This window comes from Mustela lutreola, chromosome 12 (genome assembly GCF_030435805.1).
Source record: "Mustela lutreola isolate mMusLut2 chromosome 12, mMusLut2.pri, whole genome shotgun sequence".
NCBI classification, from domain to species: Eukaryota; Metazoa; Chordata; class Mammalia; order Carnivora; family Mustelidae; genus Mustela; species Mustela lutreola.
Window position 1 is genome coordinate 35,423,864 of NC_081301.1, and position 23,149 is coordinate 35,447,012.

At 39.1% G+C, this 23,149-nt stretch overlaps 1 protein-coding gene across 2 annotated transcripts in view; it reads right to left on the minus strand.

Moving 5' to 3' along the window:
• RECK (reversion inducing cysteine rich protein with kazal motifs) overlaps window positions 1-23,149 on the minus strand; it is a 75,790-nt gene that overhangs the window by 27,685 nt on the left and 24,956 nt on the right. For both annotated transcript variants that reach the window (XM_059142550.1, XM_059142551.1), the window contains 6 exons: window positions 13,838-13,871; window positions 11,602-11,799; window positions 8,786-9,053; window positions 6,476-6,655; window positions 2,859-3,071; window positions 889-1,025 (listed from right to left, as the gene is read on the minus strand). In XM_059142550.1, coding sequence (XP_058998533.1) covers window positions 889-1,025; window positions 2,859-3,071; window positions 6,476-6,655; window positions 8,786-9,053; window positions 11,602-11,799; window positions 13,838-13,871 — 1,030 coding nt within the window. The remainder of the gene's footprint in view (window positions 1-888; window positions 1,026-2,858; window positions 3,072-6,475; window positions 6,656-8,785; window positions 9,054-11,601; window positions 11,800-13,837; window positions 13,872-23,149) is intronic.

The window sequence follows — 23,149 nt, forward strand, 5'->3', positions numbered from 1 at the left end:
GAAGCGAAACACTAAGGAGAATGCAGAAAGCAAAAAGAGGGTGGACTCTGGACGGTGAACCACTCTAACAGCTCTGGACTATTTATTTCTGGGCTTCCCTTTACCTTTACCTATTGTTCTGTTCATTTGCAGTAGAACTTAAGTCATATGCAACACAGGAGAACAAAGCAAGCTGGAGCTGAATTCAAGGTCTGCCTTTCCAGCCAGCCTGGGGGCACTAACGCCCTGTGGGGGCATCCTAGACACTTGCACTACTGCTACTACAATACATGGTGTGTGTGAGTTCTTCTCATTATCCCTCTGGTTTCCTCCACGCAAGGTCACCTCCCGCTGAGAAACTCAGCTCCAGGATCCCTTAAGGAGATACCAACTTATTCTTCTAGCTCTTTGCCTAGCTCTTGGCAGGAGTATTTTGGCAGAGACAAAAGTTCCATTTTCATATACTAACTCAGACAGTCAATTCCTTACTCCCTATTTGGTAGATGTGTCTAAACCAATGCCTGGCTCAGGCCCACTCATGTTCTAATTACAAAAAGCTGAAAATGCCCTGGGGGGAAATTCCACTTCCTGGTCAAATCATGGCAAGAGGACAGCAATGATATGGAGCTATTATCTATGATGCTTGCCCCAGATTCACTGCTTACAATTCCTGATTGATAATATTTCATCATTTCCTCAGACTGATAAGACAGTCACTTGAGCTTATATGTTTTAAGATGACAATTCTTTCCAGGGCCAAAAAGGCCAAGTAAATAAGATAAGAGTCTGCAATTGAGATAGAATCATTAAACCACACATTCGCAACAGATAGATGTTCATCCAAAGCAAACATGAAGGGCAGAGATGGAAGGCAGAAATACTTGAAATCTTAAAAAACAAAGTACTTACTGAGGTATGTTTCTAAAGGTATACAATTCTCTAGGTCATCTGTAGGTGACAGAAGCTCACAAATACTTTCAGCTGTGTGGTCTTCAGGGAATTTGTTCTGGTCCCCACATTTCTTCAGAATCTCCACACAGTCTGATCTTAAGAAGAAAAATACACACAAATTTAGGGTTCAAGGAACCTCCTCATGTTGTCTAGTCAGTATCAATCTTGTTTCTGAAGGCTTCTAGAAGGTGAGTTTTCATAAAATATTTTACAATTGTCAGAGTAATGGCAAAAAAACCCAGGTGTCAAGACTACCCCTGGTTGCAGAGTAGTAAGTAATGTATTACACTAGCAAAGCATCCCTTTCTCTTACCTGAGATCAAAGGCCTTGCTCAAATTTTATGCTCATACTGTTACTACCATCAGTGTGGCTTGTCCCGGTCTTCGAAAGGAAATTAAACTAGACTAGTCTGATCTGCTCTTTGCAAAATCATACATCTTTTCTTTCAGCATCTTATACTTATTTGCTTCTTACTCCTTCCCTCCCCTTCTCTTTTTAAATATCTTTTTTTCTTAAAGATTTTATTTATTTGACAAAGAAAGACACAATGAGAGAGGGAACACAGCAGAGGGAGTAAGAGAGGGAGAAGCAGGCTTCCCACTGAGCAGGGAGCTCAATGCAGGGCTCGATCCCAGGACCCCGGGATCACAACCTGAGCCGAAGGCAGACACTTAACGACTGAGCCACCCAGGCCCCCTTTAAATATCTTTTTGTTATCAATGTTAAGGGGATTGACCCATAACACCTAGAAAGTATACTACTTTAAAATTTCTCAGTCTTAAAAGGGATTTGACTCCTTTTCTATAAGTTCTTATGCTAAGAGTCAATAAATTTCCCACTAGTTGCCTCTTGTCACCCAAGTTACCCCCTATCTTTCCCCTTATTCAAGTCATTACCAAGTCATGCCACAGAATGTATCTGGACCCTGTTTAAGGTTGAAATGATCTGCAATCAGTCATCAAGTGCCCAGCGGCACCAAGACATACACCAACAGCTTAGGGGCTGGATAGTAACTTGGTTTTTAGAAAAACTTTTTGGAAAAATAGATGTTGAAGATCAGCTGGCATAGATTACTACATGGGTAATGCTGCTGGTTTTACCCAGGATAGCAGCTTTCATCTTTATTTTACCCTAGATCTCCTAAGCAAACCATTCACAAAATGCTCACTAGAAATAGGTCCTAATGACTATATTCACTAACTTCCTCACTCATTAAACAGTATGGAACACCTACTGTGTGTCAGAATTCTGCTAATCCCTGATGAAGAGAAAAAAAGAAAAGAGGAGACAAGAAAAAGAAGTCATAAAGTATAAACTCAAGGAGAGCAAAGTCTAACAGAATATAAGTACACAAATTAAAATATAAAAATAGAATTATTAGGGGCGCCTGGGTGGCTCAGTGGGTTAAGCCGCTGCCTTCGGCTCGGGTCGTGATCCCAGGGTCCTGGGATCGAGCCCCACATTGGGCTCTCTGCTCAGCAGGGAGCCTGCTTCCCTCTCTCTCTCTGCCTGCCTCTCCATCTACTTGTGGTTTCTCTCTGTCAAATAAATAATAAAATAAAATCTTTAAAAAAAAAAATAGAATTATTAAAGGCACTTGACAAATATTTCTGAAACTAAATTCCATAAGAGAAGTTCAGGTGAAGGTCTACAGAAGTTTGTAGGAAGGATAAATTACTATTAGCAGGAGAGAGCTGGGAAGATTCCATGGGAATGACTGGCATTTGAGAGAGGCTAAGAAAGACAGGAGTGGGCAAATGGAGATGGAAGAGTGTTTCAAGCAGAGAAGGAAAAAGCGAGAGAGCATTTGACGTGTGGGGAGGATGGGCAAAGGGAAGTGGTGGGAGAGAAAACTCTACAGATAGGCTGCGGTTCAGACCATCATCTGAAACAAGACTGGAGAGTCATTAAGAGGGAAGAAACTTACTTGCAAATAATACTTCCCCGGGATTTACTATGACAAGGTTTAATCTGCAGTGAACAAGCGACTGCTTTCCACATTTCTGGCTGGCACTTCTTAATGTCAAGAACAGGTATGTTGATAAATGGCATCTTTATGCTTCCTTTCTCCCACAGCTTCATGTCATTCATGGCTCCTTGATCTGACTGAGCATTACAACTCCTGAAAAGTTCTGTTGGCCTGAAAAGAAAAACATCCAGAAAGAATCAAGCGGAAATTATTTTCTAGAGAGAAGCAATAGGAAAATCTGATTTTCTTAAGGAAAGTACATATGACACATCAAAGGATATCAGCTTTGAATGTATGGGGGCTATTTTGATGTCATCTTTGGTGAAAGACCCTTGAAAGTTTTTTTGCCCATTTTTTAAAAATTGGGTTGACTTTTTTTTTTTTTTTTAAGATTTTATTTATTGGGTGCCTGAATGGCTCAGTTGGTTGAGTGACTACCTTCGGCTCAGGTCATAATCCTGGAGTCCCAGGATTGAGTCCCGCTTCTCCTGCTGACCTCTCTCCGCTTGCGCTCTCTCTCATTTCTGTTTCTCTCTCTCAAATAAATAAATAAAATCCTTAAAAAATATTTTATTCATTTATTTGACAGAGAAAGAGAGAGCACAAACAGGGGTAATAGCAGGCAGAAGGAGAGGGAGAAGCAAGCTCCCTGCTAAGCAAAGGGCCCGCTGTGGGGCTTGATCCCAGGACTCTGGGATTGTGACCTGAGCCAAAGGCAGATGCTTAACCAGCTAAGCCACCCAAGCGCCCCAAGGGTTGTTTGATTTTTTTTTATTATGAGGTTATAGGAGTTATTTATATATTTTGGTTACAAGCCCTTTGTCAAATGTGTGTGTGACTGTAAGTGTGCATATGTGATACAATGAATATTTTCTCTCAAGATTTGAGAAATCTTAAATGGTGTCTTTTAGTGAATAAGTGTTTACTGTTGAACCCTATCTCATTATTGCTTTCTTTTATAATTAGCACATTTTGTCTCCTGTCTACAAAATCTTTATCTATACCAAGTTTATCAAGATATTCTCCTATATTTTCTTCTAGAAGCTTTATATTTTCAGCTTTTGTTTTGTTTTGTTCTATGACCCATCTTAAATTAATTAAGAATTAATTAATTAATTAATTAATTATATTGACTTATTTATTGAGAGAGAGAACAGGTAGGAGGTGGAGAGGGAGAGAGAATAACAAACAGACTCCGTGATGAGCATGCCATGGAGTTCCATCCCAGTACCCTGGCATCATGACGCTTAGCCCACTGAGACACCCTAGGTTCCTCTAATTTGTGTTGCTTTATAATGAGTCTTAAAATCAGGTACTCTGGGGTGCCTGGGTGGCTCAGTGGGTTAAAGCCTCTACCTTTGGCTCAGGTCATGATCCCAGAGTCCTGGGATCGAGCCCCACATCAGTATCTCTGCTCAGCAGTCAGTCTGCTTCTCCCTCTCTCTCTGCCTGCTTGTGAGCTCTATCAAATAAATAAGTAAAATCTTAAAAAAAAAAATCAGATACTCTAAGTTCTCCAATTTTTTTTTAATTGTTTTAGCTGGGGCACCCGGGTGGTTCACTGGGTTAGGCCTCTGCCTTTAGCTCAGGTCATGGTCTCAGGGTCCTGGGATCATGCCCTGCATCAGGTTCTCTGCTCAGCAGGGAGCCTGCTTACCCCCTCTCTCTGCCTGCTTACCTGTGATCTGTCAAATAAATAAATAAATAAAATCTTAAAAAAAAATTATTTTAGCTATCCTAGGCCCTTTGTATTTTCATTTGAATTTCAGAATTAGTCTGGCAATTTCAATGTTAAAACGCCAATTGGAGTTTTGATTGGGATTGTACTGAATCTAGAGATTAGTTTCAGGAGAATTAACATCTTAACAATATTGAGCCTTCTAATCCATTAACAGGGTACCTCTCTCTGTTTATTCACTGTCTTTAATTTTTCTCTGCGAAGTTTTCTCGTTCTCAATATGCAGATTTTGCACCTCTTTTGTTAAATTTACCCTAAGTATCTCGTGGTTTTTTTTTTTTTTTTTAAAGATTTTATTTATTTATTTGACAGACAGAGATCACAAGTAGGCAGAGAGGCAGGCAGAGAGAGAGAGAGAGAGAGGGAAGCAGGCTTCCTGCGGAGCAGAGAGCCCGATGTGGGGCTCGATCCCAGGACCCTGAGATCATGACCCGAGCCGAAGGCAGCAGCCCAAACCACTGAGCCACCCAGGCGCCCCGTATCTCGTGTTTTTGATGTAATTTTGTAAATTTGTATTTTAAAATAAATTTCATTTTCCTATTGTTTGCTAACATACAGAATTACAGTTGGCTTTTCTACGTTAACCTTGTATACTGTCACTTTGTTAAATTTAAGGATTTACAGGGAGTTTGTTTGCAGATTTGGGCGCAACTCCTTTAGTGGTTCCCACCTTTCTGGGGTTTTCTACTCCTACATCTAGCCACCCTGGCAGCCCTAAACTCTGATCTCTAGCTCCTCAGCCCAAGACTGCTGCTTTTTGCTTGAATTTTTTAGGCCATGTGAGGGGGCTAAGGGTGCTCATGAAGGAAAAACTGGATAAATGTGGCCCTCATGCAGCATGGTTTCTATGTTTCATGAGATACAGCTCCTCCTACTATTGGTTATTCTCTACCACCTCCAAAACAATACTTTTTTCATATTTTGTACAGAGTTCATAATTGGTACTTGCAGAAGTATTAGTTTGATACAAACTACTCCACTATCCCCTGAAGCCAGACTTTAAGTCCAAGCTTAACTTCAAACATTTTATAGGTTTCAAATTTACTCAATCTCTAAACCAGGTCCTTACTGGCTAATATTCTATCACCAACCGTAAAGATAGCTCAGTTTTCTTACTCGAAATAATATTCTGAATACCTTTTTAAAGAAATATTCTGAGTACTTTTAAAAGAATAGGATTTATGTCCTTTTGAACTTCTGTCTGGTCCAACTGAATGATTCTTTCCCTCTTTGCCCCTTTGATCTCACAAAACCAGCTCCCTCTTGCTTAGAAACTGTGTCTCTGCCTTCTCTGACATGGTGTTCTCTATGCCTCTGGATGCCTTTTTGTTTTCTTCACTGTTTGTTCAGGCATTCAGTTTTGGGCCGTAGTTTTTCTGACCATACTGATACCTCAAGAAAATACAAAGAAGACAATATTTTTGTATGAAATAGGGAACTGAGTGGGACTTCCAGACTGGTTGAAGTAAACCAGTTCAAAAGAGGGCATTTGATGGCCAAATTGTTTACAGTGATTTATTCTGCAATGTATTCTTTCCACTGGTTGTGTAATAGAAGGAAGAGGGGAAGAATGGTAGACTGAGGCAGAAAAGGTTCTTTGAATTCTAGATGCTTTAAGTATCACTAGTCTAAAAGGAACTTTGTTATGGTACTTCCTTTCCCAGAGGTGATTTACTGGATAGATTATAGCATTTAAAGATGAAATCAGAAAAAAAAAATACTACTTCCTTTTAACTTAGCATCAGAGTAAAAATCAGAGTAAAGTGGTCTTTTCACTTATTTAAGAAAAAGATAATGATAAAATACTTCCATTCCATGTACAATAGTTTACTCCTACCTGTTGTTAAAATTTGTACAGTAAGTAAGATTTCTACAGCCCAACTGGCAAGGTTCCCGAACATCTGCTAAACAGGTCAACATGGACACTTCCACCGGATTATATTCACAAAAACGATCAAATTCTTGCCAACTCTGTGTATTGCCCCAGCTCATGCTATAAAGTTTAGTGCACAGTTCTCTGAAACAAAGGCACAAATGCAGAAACACAGATGAGCCAAATGAATAAATAATTTGATTAGCATAAAACTCAAAATCTATGAACTATACTGCAGAATATAAATAAAAAAAACTTACTAAAACCAAAAGACTCAAATTTATCTCCTAGAATTTAGAGCCATAAACAGTGAACTTTTCCATGAAAATCTTCATCTTGTTTTGTCATCTATTTCTTTCCATTTTCCCGTGATTGCTACAAAGCTCAGTGCTAAAGGTAATGTTTTATTACAGTATTTGTACATTCTTATTCTTGGCACAGTTATTTCTTCTATATTTCTGATCTCTGTCTTACCTTTACATAAAGTAAGGTAAGGCATATGGTTTTGCCTCCACAAAGATAGATTCCCCTATATTTATATTTCATTCACAGGAGGTAAAACTGTGACATGGTCCTTAGATTTAAGAAGGCTTACAGACTTAGGGTTCATTAGTTTCTCCCTGAAAAGTTATCCCAAAGCCACTTACATTCTTAAAGATAGGCCAAGGTAGTCTACATGTAAAAGCTTATGAATTCCAAGGCTTCTATATACTATTGTAGTTCATATATGACAATCTTATTTGCAGTACTCAATGATTACAAAGCAACTTGCATATGACTAAAATAGTATTAGTACCATTTCCAAACTAATTTCACGTTAGTTTAATTTTTAAAATTTATAAAAGTAATAAAAATGTTTAAAAAATACATGTAATATAAAATATAATACTCCCAAAATATGCAAAGTCACACATAAAAATTCTCCATTCCTGCCACATTTTATTTAACTTTCATAACTAACCCTATCAGGAGGATGTTTTTACTTTTATAATTTTGCTCATTCACTCTGCTGATGTTTATTGAGTGCCTATTTTGTGTTAGACCCTGTTCAAGGCACTGGATATATCACAGTAAATAGGGGAGATAAAGTCCCTGTTCTCCATGGAGCTTATCCATCTTTGAGATGAGGAAGGTGCAACTGAGTTAAATTCTTTACCTTGAGCTGGAAACCAGTTCTTTTTCTGGTCCTTAACTTTCTCTATGACCTTCAACAGACTGTTCAGTAACATCTCAGAATTAGTTTTCTATATATATGCAGGAATTATACAAACCAACATCAATCATAAGATGGAAATAAACCAAAAAATCCTACATCAAGGTAAGGTAGGGCAAAGTGTTTCTTAGTGAAGTTCTTCTAGACGACACAGCAATTCCAATCTCCAGTGACTTTAGGGCATAAATACTTTTAAGGACATTCAAAGAATTACTCAGCATCCCTCCCATAAATACATTTAGTTCCCATTAGCAATCAAATTCCCTTAATTACCGGACCAATTTAACTTCTCTTTAAGCTCTTCTGTTAATTTTCTTTGGATATCTTCCAGATTTTTTAATATTTTTGGTATTTGAGGAGTTATTCTAGGCAAACTTTTTGCTAAAGGTCCATTCAGTTTCAGGAAAAACTGTTTCACTCATGGTAGGTGATATTTCAGGATTTCTAGTAATACGTGGTCCATTTTCATCTAAAATATCCCTAATAAAGTAAACTTCTAGTTCACCTGTGTTCTACCATGACCTTAGTTACCTCCATTTATTCTTGTTTCTAGATTGTTTCTTCTGTCTTATATTTGTGTAATTTTTCCCTAAGTGTATCATCCAAATGAATGCCAATATACTGCTATCTAACTTTGGGTTTAAGTGCCAACCCAGATCATTCACCAATATATACAAAAGGTCAGTTACTGTTCCAAGTTTCATAATTTAGCAAAGAGAATGTCCCTTAGTGGTCACATCAAAACATCTTCTAAACTGTAAGCTTACCTAATGATAGCCTTGAGGGTAGAATCCATGTTGCATCATTTTTAAATATTCATTGCTCTGCCAATGTTAATTCTCTATACCCCAAAATACAGTTCTTTTTAGCAATGTTCAAAAACAATGTCTTATATACACATGACACTCAATAAATGTTTGCTGGATGAAAGAAAGATTTTATATCTTCTAAACTCTTAAGTCTATACAATGCAAAAACATAATGTACATTTGCTAGGCTTAAAATCATTAAGTAAAATGCTATTTTCTACTAGTTTTAATAGAGGAAAATGAGATACTGACCTACATGTTGAAGTGTTTGCTTTAGAACAACAATGCAATTTAGCTCCATCGAGGCCCGTAGAGGGAGGAGGGTGTAGAGTGACTCCAGGGTGAACAGACTGTGAGCTTTCAAGAAAACACTGCCAAAGAGGATCCTGAGGCAAAGGCTGCGTCTTACAACCCTCGATGAGGCCATCAACAATCTCCATCTCTGTTTTCTTAGACATCAGAATTCTCTTGCAGGCGTTTTGGCAAGCATGGTCCTCAGCTCTGTCACAGCAATATAAACCTACATTTTCAGAATATATGTGGCTTAATTAGCTGATTTTATGTCATGCACTGCTCAGAACAGAAGAACATGGTGGTATCCTGGAAACACTACTACTCAGTCATATGTCAGTATCCGCAGTACACAGGGTCTACCAAATTCTCTCTCCATTATTTGCAGTCTAACAAATAACTGAAGAGCTAAAGGTAGACAAGGTATCTATTACCAGAATTTACCATTGTCTCCAAACATGGGATCTTTAGCACCAATACTACACAAATGAAAGTTCATCTCATCCTACACCTAGGAAGTCCTGACATGCAAAGTACCTTATGTTCCTGGAAAAGGAGCATAATCATTACAGATCAAACTGGAATTATTTCATGCTAGAAACAACTGCCTAAAAGGGACTGTGTTCTTGACAGAATGACAGAGATGACTAATTTCAATAGCAAAATCCACAAAACCATATTCTATCACATTCTGGGTTATAGAGCTTTCATATATCTGTGCAAGTTAACTAAGTTGTAATTTATTTTTTTAAGATTTTTAAATTTATTCATTTTAGAGAGAAAGAAAGAGGACTCAAGCAACAGAACAAGTAGAGGGGAGGGTCAGAGGGAAAGGGAGAAGCAGACTCCCTGATGAGCAGGGTGCCCACTGCCTGGGATCATGACCTGAGCCTAAGGAGAAGCTTTAACCTACTGAGCCACCCAGGCCCCCCTAAGCTGTATTTAAATAATACAATAGCAAATTCTGATAAGACATCAGGTTGCTTCTGCCTTTAAAATGAATGAAGTTTGGGGTGCTTGGGTGGTGCCGTCAGTTAAGCATCAGACTCTTCATTTTGGCCTGGGTAGGGATCTCAGGGTTGGGAGATTGAGTCTGCACTGCACTCAGTAGGGAGTCTGCTTAAGATTCTCTTTCCCTCTCCCTCTGGCCCTTTCCCCCATGCACATGCACCCTCTCTATAAAATAAATAAATCTTAAAAAAAAAAAGAATAGGGATGCCTGGGTGGCTCAATCTGCTTTTAGCTCAGGTCATGATCCTGGGGATCTGGGATCAAGGTGCACATTGGGCTCACTGCCCACTGAGGAGCCTGTTTCTCCTTCTGCCTGCTGCTCCCCCTGCTTGTGCTCACTCACACTGTTGCTTTCTCTCTCCGACAAATAAATAAATAAAATCTTTAAAATAAAAAAAATGAATAAAGGTTATCTGTGGCAAATGCTTCATCCTCTGATTTCATCAGCCACACCACAAAATAGTATAAGCATTAGAGTTCTGCTTCAGCTGCTGGACGCATATCAATGCCTCTGAGTTTACAAAAACAAGTCTCTCAGTATCCCAGGGTAAACAAAATTTTGGCATTTGGTTTATAAATCTTGTGTGTTTTGTCAGTTTGGTTAATTAGTCAATTGCTTAAAGTTTGGTCACTTTTAAATGAAGAAAATGGATTATAGGACATATAAAGCTGAGACTTTGAAGACCCCAAAGTATCAGGATCTCTTCTCATTTTTATGATGCTTTTATTGTAAAAGTAATAACTGTTCATTATAAAAATTCAAACATTATAAAAACATAAAATGAAATATGTATATAACTAAAAATGTATTATACTATACAGTTAGTTCTGCAACTTGACTATCTTCCTTACTATATCTTAGACTTCTTTTTCCATAAACATGCTTTTTTCTTTATGTTGGTTATGAAGTATTGTTATTCTATAGATATATAATTTATTTCATCAACTTTAATCAATACCCTATTGATGGGTATTTGGGTTATTTCTAATTTTTCTCCATTACCATCAGTGTGGTAGCAAACATCCTTTACATGTGTGTATATAGTTTTGCAAACTTATGAATCTTCGTGAAGGATAAATTCTGAGAAATGGAATTGCTAGATTAAAAGGTCTGAACATTTGAAATTCTCATGGTCATAACCCAACTTTCTTTCAAAATATCCATACTAATGAATTCTCTCATCCCCAGAACAAAGAGTGCCTGATTGCTCATACCCTTGACAGCTCTACCTTTCTTGGTACCTTTCAGCTGTGATAAGAATATGCAATCTGCCAAATTAAAACACCAAAGGAAGTCTGGTGTTTCCCAAATGACTGAGACTGCAGATTATCTGTAAGAATTTACTTCCTTGGGGCGCCTGGGTGGCTCAGTGGTTTGGGCTGCTGCCTTCAGCTCGGGTCATGATCTCAGGGTCCTGGGATCGAGCCCCGCATCAGGCTCTCTGCTCCGCAGGAAGCCTGCTTCCCTCTCTCTCTCTCTCTGCTTGCCTCTCTGCCTACTTGTGATCTCTGTCTGTCAAATAAATAAATAAAATTTAAAAAAAAAAAAAAGAATTTACTTCCTTTTTTTAAGTAGGCGCCACACCCAGCCAGCATGGAGCACAATGGGGTGCTTGAACTCACGATCCTGAGATCAAGATCTGAGCTGAGATGAAGAGTCAGATGCTTAAACAACTGACCAATGCAGATCTCTCAAGAATTTACTTCCTTTTTACAAATGATTTTACCAATGACTGAAATGAGAGGAGTATGTTCATTTGACTTACTATCTGTTGGGTTCCTCATTGGATAAGATTGGGTATAATTGTTCACACAGTGTATTAATTGCGGGCTGATAGCGGCACAATAATTTTCCACTGCTTTGATCTGAGATGGACCAGGAGAAGAGTCTGTTCGAAAGATGGCTTGACAGTATTCTCGGCAGTTTGTGTGATGGCCTGCATAACTGCAACAAACGGAGCCCACTAGGGGGAAGAAAAGGAGATGATGTTGAAATGGAAATAGCCATTTGCTAACAATAAATCATCAGAATATTAATAGAACATTATGTACCTTTTTGAATTTGAGAAATAAAGCCACGGCACAGATTAAATCATCACTACTATAGGCATAGCCATGAGGACATTCAGGTGCTTGCTGGTGTTAAGAGAGACAGTATTTGTGAGTGTATAGTCTATCCAGCACATTGGTTCTCAGGAAGAGTGCGATCACCCCTCTGCATGTTTCTGGTTTTCACAATGACTTGGGGAACACTGCTGGCATTTAGTGCATGGGGTTGGGTTTGTTCACTGCTGTGCAACGTACAGGGCCATCTCACAGAACCAAAGCAGTCTCCCAAAATGCCAATACTGCCCATGCCAAGAACCACTGGAACAACTTCTTTTCATGTTAGATTTGTGGGGATTAACAAACAAAGCAAGGCAAACAAAACCAAAATAAAACCAAACCCAATATGCTCCCCATTTATAAAACAAGACCAGTAAAAACTGGGATACCAGGCTCATTTCATATATTTGACAGTTATATAACTGTGTATCTTGAAAAAATTCTCAAAAGTTCTATTTGAACATCTCTAAGAACATGTCTAATTTGAAGTGGTCTTTACCTCACAACTGATATTACTTGCTTTAATACTGAAAAGTAAAACCCACATTTGAAATACCCTTTTTGATTTGAGCATTTTTAGAAATCAAGGGGGACCATCTCAGGTCTCTGGGGGGGCCTAGATGAGTGGTTGGGGGTGCAGATATGGGTTTTATACTGGGGAAGTGCAAGACCCACATAGGAGAGGTTAGAGGGTCTGTGCAAAGCTGAAGGGAACCCAGGTATGGCAGGAAATGGGTAAGAGAAAGGCAGGTAGGAAATCTCTTACAATTATTACAGGTTATGGAGGAACCAGAATCAGGTTTCTGGTGAATTCCACCGACCAGGGAATCAGCAAGGAATCCAGAAATAATGACAAGGATAAAATTATACACAAATTAAACTAGGACTGAACTGATACAGGATAGGTCTGTTTCCTGCATCAGGAAACTGTTTAATACTTATTGTGCCACCTGTTTGTAACTTACAGTTACTACTTAGTGTCCTCATTGCTGAACTGTTCAATTTCAACAAAAAGAGTAATTAATGGCTACATGTATCACCATTAACCTTAAGATAAACTGAGGGGGTGGGGTGGAGAATACTGAGGACAGAAGAGACAAGTGAAAAAAAGCCAAAGGTGCCCATCTTCTGATTCCTCCATTAGCCTGGCTTCCTCGCCAGTGTGGGAGGACAGAGATTACTATGAGAATGTCTTGGAAATTGTGAATTAAGCCCTAATTAGAGAGGGTTAGAAGATAAAATCTAGCCAGCTGATGTTTCTTATCATACTCTGATACACTGAACTGCCAAACTAATCCAAACAACTTGTCTGTTCCTCAGCTGTGTCTTGCTAGCTGCAACTGCTCTCACTACTCCCTTCACCTGGGATGCCCTTCCTCCCATCTCCACTGTTGATATATTGTCCATCCTTCAAGGCCCAGCTCAGCTACAAAGTCAACTCTAAACACCCCTGCTGGATGTGATCCTTCCTTCCTCTGAACTCCCACAGCACTTTTATTAGGACACTATATCAATCCTGTGCCTGTCTCCTCAGAGCAAGTAGGCAGTAAATGTTTGCTGAATGAATTGGGAAGTAGTCCTTGGTAAGCACAACATTGTATCACCTGGGAATGCTTAATTTCTGCAAGTAATCCTATTAATTCAAGTAGGGCATGATCTTCCCATCTAACAGTCGTATCTGCTTTGTAAAGCTACTGTTAAGACATAGCAACTGTCATAATTCACGAATACCCTGAATACCACTGAGGAAAGAGCCTACCAAAATCCTTCAGGCAGCTTACTAACAGCCCACGTCATAATGCCAGGTCTTGGCAACATTTGTAACAGCTAAATTGTATTCTCTAAACTGTATTTTGCTCTTTGGACTGCTCATATAACCATTGACAATATACTTACTTTCATTTCTGCTAATGCAACTGAAAAGAGCATTCTGTAAATTAAAGAAAAACAAACAAGTTAACCACGATACAGAATTTCTAATTTTATTCCACTTTATGGTTACAGGGAAATCAGAATATCAAGTTATTTAATTCTTCTCTAAATCCAAGGATGAAGACAAAGAAAGCTGAGATGGGACCCTGGTGAAAAGGGAAATCATCTTCTAACACAATCATTGGGGGTCAAGATTCTCATCCTGAGCCATAAGATGATCACAGTATAGCAAACCAAGGCTGTGTATATGTGGGGTAATCTACGATGTATTGATCTCAAATATTTCTTGCAGTATATAAAAGAGCTCCCAGAAGGTAATATAATAAAAGGCATTTAGGGAAATAGAGATCTCATGTAACACTGCATTTTAGAGTTGAAAGGTCCTTAGAGATCATCTTTAATCCTTTTCAAACATGGTGATGCACCAGAATCATGTGGGCTTCCTAAGCCTTACCCTACACTAAAGAATCAAGAGCTGGGAATAAACCATAGAAATCTACCTATTAAATAAGCCTTCAAAGATAATTCTTATGTAACTTTGAATCACCATATTGTATTCCTGAAACTAATATGACACCGTATGTTAACTATACTGGAATTAAAATAAAAACAAAATGATGATTCTTATGTAACCACCTTGGGAAGCTGGGGAATCTCTACCACTTTAAAGATGAACAAACTGTTTCCCTCAGCAGTGGGGAGACTGCCCCAGGTCATATGACAAGTCAAAAACAGAACCTGAGATTAGAATCAGTATTTTGAGTTCTCAGATCACTGTTCAGAAAACATCACACTGTGTTAAGTCACTCTAAGGAAAACAAGAGGCAAAATAAGACAAAACCCAAAAATTTCTTGTTCAAAGCCATATGGATATTCAGGGCTTATTGGCTATGATTAATATTCTGTAATTACAACTGAAAGAGAATGAATTCCTAAAAGAAATAATATGGGCATAAACAAAAGGAAGATGGAAATCAAGTGCTCTTATAGTTCAATATAGATGACGTTAGCTTTTAATTGTAGCTAAATCATAAGCCAGCTATGTGGTCCAGTCTTTTAAAGGAGCAGCTTTACTGACATTTAAAATCTACCTTTAAGGATCCACCTACGCAGCTGTGTGAAGCTATACTGCATTCATTTTCTCCACTAAGTAATATTCTACTGTAGAAATAAACTATACTTGATTTATCCATTTAAAGCAAAACAAAACAAAAAACCCAGACTTGATAGATAAGGGCTAATGATTCATCCAGTCTGAGTTCTTTCTGCTAGAGATCTCAAGTGATATGGAGTGAAAAGTAAACATTTTTGACGTTAATGATCTCTTCTAGATCTCTCTTCAGACATGTTTTTTTGTTTGACTTCTTACCTACCTGTTATATATAGCCATCTATTTTGGTTCAGTCTTTCTAAGAACATTTTTCATAAAATGATTTAAATCAGTTTTAAAATGCAATCTACCAGGGCACACACGTGGCTCAGTTAAGTGTCCATCTCTGGATTTCGGCTCAGGTCATGATCTCAGGGTCGGAAGATCGATCCCCGAGTTGGGCTCCACACCAAGTATAGAAACTGCTTTGGATTCTCTCTCTCCCTCTCTCTTTGCTCCTCTACTCGCCCACCCGCTCACTCCCTTTCACTCAAAAATAAATAAAATAAAATTAAAATAAAAAGCAATCTACTACCAAGTTTCCAGCCCCCTTTGATTCTCACCACCTTTCTCTTTCTAATAAACTGGTTGTTCTTTTGGGCTTGGCTTTTTCAACCTTGTACCTGAAGGAATGCGTTTATTATCTTGGTGGCCATCCTGAGTCAAATGGCGTTATCTCCAGTTTTGATATTCTTCCAGTTACTCATACAAGTCTCCAGAGCAGTGGTTCTCTGCTGGGGGTGATGTGCTCCCCAAGGGGCATTGGGTGTGGAGGGGGAGCATGTGCACTGCTGGCATCTAATGGGCAGAGGAGGCCAGTGGTGCTAAACACCCTCTAGGGCACATGGCAGCTCCTCCACAACAAACAACAGACTGAAACATTAATAGTGCCAAGTTTCAGAAACCCTGCTCTGGAGACTTTCAAATTTGTTCAAGCTGGATTTTTAGAAATTTGACCTTATAAATAAAAGAAATATCATTCTGACTTGGCCTGGTGGATCTTAGCTTCAGGGAGAGATACTGAAGGACACAAAACCTGAAGAATGTCGGAGATCATCTAATTCAACCCATTATTTGACCAAAGCCAGAGATAGAGGCCTAAAAAGGAGAAATCTTTAGAACTCTAGCTTTCACCCTTATGTGGGTTAGCAAACTATGGGACATGGCCAAATCTTGCCTGCTGCCTCTTTTTGTAAATAAAGTTTTATTGGAATAGTCACACTCATTTGTTTACATATTGCATACAGCTACTTCATACTACAATGGTAGCATTGAGTAGACAGAGGCCATATAAACTGCAAGCCTAAAATATTTGTTATCTGACTGTTTACAGAAAGTCTGTCAACCCCTGAGGCAAAAGGAGGGCCAACTGTCTCCCTCGATGTCACATCCACAGTTCAGAAATATTCCTTAAGCACTTCGGATTTTCTCTTAATGTTCACTGATAGACCTTATATGGATAAGTTTACTTTATTGAACTATATATAGCAGTACTTCTGCTTTATTGAACTATATATAGCAGTACCTCTAGTATTAATAAAGACAATTTTTATATCTCTATTTTTATCTTTATTAATTTTAAGGTTTTAAAGAATGGTCCTTCATTCCAAGTATACCAGCATTTGATGAATTAATCAATTCTCTCTTGCTTACCTTATACGCATCACGATTTCAAACTCTGATTACATCATCCTCTTTGATAAAGGATTCTTAACATTAAGTAACTATAGGTAGGCATAAACTATACCTTGGGTAACTATCTAATGTATAAATCACAGGTAATGGCCTTTTCACTGCTGAAACTATTGCTGATAGTCTGACAGGGTTTTAGACATACGTATAATCAGTTACACCATTAACTTATAATTTATTCATTTCTTAAGACATTTGTTAAGTCTTAGCTAAAGCTGGGGCACCTGGGTGGCTCAGTGGGTCAAGGCCTCTACTCTCAGCTCAGGTCATGATCCCAGGGTCCTGGGATCGAGCCCTGCATTGGGCTCTCTGCTCAGCAGGGCACCTGCTTTTCCCTCTCTCTGCCTGCCTCTCTGCCTACTTGTGATCTCTGTCTGTCAAATAAATAAATAAAATCTTTAAAAAAAATAAGTCTTAGCTAAAGCTAATTCTTGTCTTACAAGTGTCTGGTCGCCATCTGGTGGCAAAAGAGGTAACTGAGGCTTTATACTAACATGATGGAGTCTCTTCGGACCTTTGGCCATTACTGTACGCACTTTGCCTCCATATAACAACTCTGCTCATCTTCTTCTAGAATAGATAAAAATTAGTGTTACCAAGATGAGGATCTGCCACAACCTCAGAAAGCCAAAAAGCACAGCAGTGTGCTGGAGCTGACGGGATCCCAAAAGATCTTCAAATCTAAAAGCCTCCACTATCCAGCTGGACAGACAATGTACTCAGTAAGCACAAAGGGCAGAGCCAGGGCACCACACTTTCTCTCATGCCACTATGCTGTAAGAAGACTGGATTATTTTTCCAAATGCAGCCAATGCAAGGTTGAATTTACGTCCACATTGTAATCTTTTTTAAAAAATTATGTATGTACATATGTATGTATTTGACAGAGAGAGAGAGACACAGTGAGAGAGGGAACACAAGTGGGAGAGGGAGAAGTGGGCTCCCTGCTTGACATGGGGCTCGAACCCAGGACCCTGGGATCATGACTTGAGCCAAAGACAGACGCCTAACGACTGAGCCACCCAGTCGCCCCTGTAATCTCTTTTTAACAGTCTCCTAGTTTTAGAATCAGCACATTAAATTGTAGGGACAACAATCATTTCTTGAGGTTTATATTATTTCTCTTAAAAATATTTGAACATGGGATGCCTGGGTGTCTCGGTTGGTTGAGCAACCGCCTTAGGCTCGGGTCACGGTCTTAGAGTCCAGGATCGAGTCTCTAATCGGGCTCCCTGCTTGGTGGGGAGTCTGATTGTCCCTCTGACCCTCCCCCCTCCTCATGCTCTCTCTCTCTAATAAATAAATAAAATCTTAAAAAAATTTTTTTGATCATGAATCTTTCCTCAGGTAGCTACTTCTAGTTCCCTGCCCTACTTGCAATGGCTTTAGAGAACTGCAACAAGTTTTCCACCTAGTGCTGGGAGCAGGGAGCAAGCCTGACAGGAAAACTAAAATACAAAGTAAAATAAAAGTCAAGGGAACCACAGTGATCCTGCAAGCCATACTGACCCTCCTTTGGGGGAAGAGCTACTAGAGCACAACTGGGAGGTAGACTCTCCTGATCCAATCACTTGCTCAGAAGTTGGCTCTGTGGATTTATTTTCTGTCCCAGCCACACATCCTTTTCCATTTCTGAGACTCTTTTATTTCTACTTAACATCTCTCCATTTGCCCATTTGTCTCAATGATGAGGATGATGAAAACTAAACAAACACGGACTACATGAACTTCATTAAAAAAGGGGATCATTTTGGATGCTTCAGTTACTTCTGGATAAAGACCCAAAAGAGCACATTTTATGAACCGTTACTTAATGTTCCCTATTCCCAAGGCTACTAGTTAAAAGTAAAGGAGCTGCTCTGTTCTTAAGGCCTCAATAAATAAAATGTTTCTTTTTCATAAATGGACTGAAATTTCTCCCACATTGAAGTTTTGCATTTCATATGAGGAATCTAGCTCATCAGATGCTAAGTTGGAGAGATTAAATAATTGATCTCTATTTTACTTTATTTTATTTAATTTTTATTTAATTTTATTTTAAGTAAGCTCTAGGTCCAATGCAGAGCTTGAATTCACAACCCCAAGATCAAGAGTTACAGGCTCTACCAACTGAGCCAGCCAGGCACCCATAAATAATTGACCTTTAAAAACAAACATGTTTTTAAACTTCTACAAGAAGTTTTTTCCTTATTGTGGACACCATGGCTTTTTAGTCAAAAAGTTTAAGTGACTAGAATATGTCAAGGATTTAATATCTTGATTAGATACTGCTAAATGAGGGTTTCTTCATTTTCTGCCTCCCAAATAATTAATACCATTTCAAGAGCTGGATAAAAACAAACACTCAAAACTGAAATACAAACAATAGGCCTAGACTGCTCAAAGTTTACTCATTATCAACCAACTGTAAGCAAATTCAAGAGCAAGGAACATCTGTAGAGTAACCCAAGGTCTAGGACAGAGCTCAGCACAGTGTTTTGGTAGACTGACTATAGTCATGGCCCCAGTTCTTCACATTTTCCTCTACCTATTTCTCTTATACTAACTGGACTTAGCCACATGGTTTGCTTTAGTCACGTGGACAGTAGCAAGCTTGAGGCAAGCAGAGGCCTGCACAGGGACTTTCATCTTTCCACTTCCTCTCTTATGCTCTTATCACCACCACCAGAACATGCCTGAGTTAGAAGGCTAGAAGAGACGCATGGAGGAGAGCTGAGCTGACTTAGCTAACAGTATCCTAAAGAAGCTAGACTCAGGCTGACCTTCAGGCTGACTGCAGAACCATGAGTAAACCCAGCCCAATCAGCTAAGGTTGGCCAGACCAGCACTCCCTATCTGGCCCTTACATTCATAAGAAATGATAAACTGTTGTAGTATCAGGCAATGATGGGAGTTTGGGAATAGTCTGCTACACAACATTACTGTGATAACAGATACAGCATTCAGTGCTTTCTGTACTCATTCTGAGAATGCCTAATACATAGACATTTATACAAGGTTTCCACATAAAACTGCTATTTACTCTGAAACAAAGAACTGTGTATAATTCAGCTTTCCACAATGGAAAAAGTTTCTACTAAAAAGTTCTATCTATAAAAATACTAACTGTAGCACCTATTTAAAGTCAACAAATTTTTGTTCATCCTTTAAGCCTTACCTGCTCTGTGAAGACTTTCCCATTACACTGTGCAGGGTTGTTTTGTTTTAGGCTCCAATGTGTCTTGTACAGCTTTCTAGCAATGGACTTGTTTCACTGTATTATAATGAGCTCTTTGAATTTCTCTCTTACCATGGACTAGCTATGAGCTTCTTACACAGTGGCTAAATCCCCTCACCTTTGTATCCTGAGAACAGTGCCTGAGATACATTAAATGTATCAGTTTGGTGTGTTATCAGTTCAGTGAATGTTAAGTGAATGATTGATGACAGATGCAACTGAGAGGTATACTCTGTCCCAGGAACTTAAGAGTTTAATATTAAAAAGGGACATGTAAACACAAGAGTTATACTATACGTCAAAAATGCTATAATCAAGCTGTAAAGTGTTTAGAAGTAACAATTTTATGTGTATAGAGGAAAGAGGGCTGGGCAGGAAAGGTTTCAAAGAACTACCTAAGCCAGAATTTGAGGCAAAGGTTGTTGGCAGTTGGACAGGAGTACTGGTGTGCTAGGACCCACTTTTGTAGGGGTGAGGATGGAGGGAAAGTCCTGATTTATAATATTTGCTGATGTTTGTGGTGAAAATACCCCCATCATGGCTGGTTTTGGGTTAAAAACTGGCTGGCAAAATTCCTGAATATTTAACAGTTCTCCCTAGCTAGGAGGAGCTGGCTCCAGCATACCAATGGATGGGGTAATAGGATGGATTCCAGGAGAGGGAATTCTAGGTAGAACACACAGGTCCTACAACTACAACTAACAAAGCACATGGTCAGTCTGGGAAATTACAAGTTGCATGCTGCTGAAGAGCAAAGGAGAGGACAGTCACTGGCTAGATGGAGAAAAGCTTAGTTTACCAGCCGAGGAACATGGACTATATCCTACAGGTGAGCCACTCACGAGTTTTAAGAAAGGGAGTGACACGACCACATCTAGTCTTTAAAGAGATCACCCTATCAGAACTGGAGAGAGTCAGTAAGGGGAGAAATTAGATAGGAAGGCTAGCTGGGCAGCTACTGTAGTCCAGAAAAGTGGTATAGGGTCCTGAGGGAAGGCAGTAACTGAGGCTCTGGAAGGGAGACTGACTTAAGATAGATTTTGGAGGCAAATCTTTAGGGCTTGATAGTCTCTTATTTGTGGGAGGTGGTGATAAAGAGGAAGGAGTAGACAATACCTCTTAGGCTTTTAGTTTATGTGTCTGGGAGGACTGCACTGGAACAACCAAACAAGAAATGAATGAAAATTTGTCTTGGATTTGTGTGCGTGTGCACATGCACTCAAACACACACACAAAAACTGTGTAGCAGTGGCTTGGAGGGAAGGGGAAGTAGGGAAGGTAACAATCAGTTTGGTGGATTTGAAATGCCCACTGAACACAAAAGTACACATATTCAGTAGTGACTGAGGAACTCAGAGAAAAAGGTTAGCCAAAGAAGATTTTGGAGTTGCCATCATCATAATGGGACAATTAAAATTATGGGAATAGATGAGATTGCCTAGGGGGAAGAGCCTAGCCATTTAGATTAGACCAGGTCACAATCTAATCAAACTAGATCCAACTTCCCTTTGGAATGATCTCATTCAGGTGATTCCTGAGAAAAAGGACTAGAAGAGGAAATACACTAGCACAAGGAGACTGAATAGGAGTTATTCCCTTCCAATACAAAATATGACAAAACAAAACCAAATGCCCATGGAATATAATCAAGGTTTTCCATCTTAAGCCAGTACTGCAGGACCTAATAGGTTTCGCTCTTTTTGGAGCTCATCAGCTGCAGGTAACGGCTCACATCCACTCTGGTACAGGGTCTTGATACAGCATTTTTTCATCTACAAGCCTCCCACTCACAATTTTCTATTTATCATATTCTGCCAATTCTTGGAATTTCCTTAGCACTAACTCAAAGAAGCTTTACATTTAGGTCCTGAAGGCTTTGCTCGGGCAAAGTACTATATTATTCTTCTTGCTAAACTCCCCAAAGCTGACTAACTACAGCCTAGACTATCACTTGTCATACAAGATGGTCTACTCTACTCTTAGAACATTGCAGAACAGATCCAATCACATGAGTCATCAGAGGCCTCTATCTGTCCAGATAATCCTCCTGGCCCTGACAATCCCACCTTATCTCCAAATTTTAAGGGCTATTTCTTCATCCCTTTCCTTTATGCTTCTGGTAGTAAATCTAGAATCAAGGTTAACTTGAGAGAAAAAGGAACAAAATAAAATTAATACATAGAAATCTTTAAAGCAGAACATATTAATGTGATATTTACTGAGAATACACTGTACAGCCTATGTAGGCATATGTAAATATGTACCAAACACTGGCATCCAGGGATATATGACCACTTGTGTTATAGAGGGTGGAGGAGAACTATATATATATATATATATATATATATATATATATATGAAAAATTTACTTTTTTTTTAAGATTTTATTTATTTCTTTGACACACAGGGAGAGAGAGAGAGATCACAAGTAGGCAGGCAAAGAGAAGGGGAAGCAGGCTCCCTGCTGAGCAGAGATGTGGGGTTCAGATCCCAGGACCCTGAGATCATGATCTGAGCTGAAGGCAGAGGCTTAACCCACAGAGCCACCCAGGCGCCCCTATTACTTACTTTTATATGCATAAATGACTTTAGGAACTAGGTGGTTATGGTACAGGAGGTTGAAAAAAGACTTAATTGTATACCATTTTGAATTCTGAACAATTATTCAAAAAATAAAAATTAACCTGAACATTTCTCTTGTGCACTGAGCTATGTGTTGACAGGATGGTACTGACAGATCTGAGTCTGAAACTCATAAGGCCTTTGTTTTTGTGGTTCTTAGAGCCTCTTTTTAATATCCTCAGAGTCTTAATTTTATCTTAGCATTCTCACAGAACCAGAACCTCAGAACAGGACATTATTTTAGTTTTGTTTAGCAACTGTTTAGTTGAAACTTAAATGCCTTAAGATTAAAAAAAAAAAAAAATGGGGCACCTGGGTGGCTCAGTGGGTTAATGCCTCTGCCTTCGGCTCAGGTCATGATCCCAGGGTCCTGGGATTGAGCCCCACATCGGGCTCTCTGCTTGGCAGGGAGCCTGCTTCCCTCTCTCTCTCTACCTGCCTCTGTGCCTACTTGTGATCGCTGTCTGTCAAATTAAAAAAAAAAAAGTGAGCTCTCACAAAAATACCTCCTACTGCTTCCTTTATAGTTTCTCGCTTTTCTTAATGAAGTAACATCAAATAACTGGAGTGAAAAAAAGGCAGGAAAGAAAAGAGA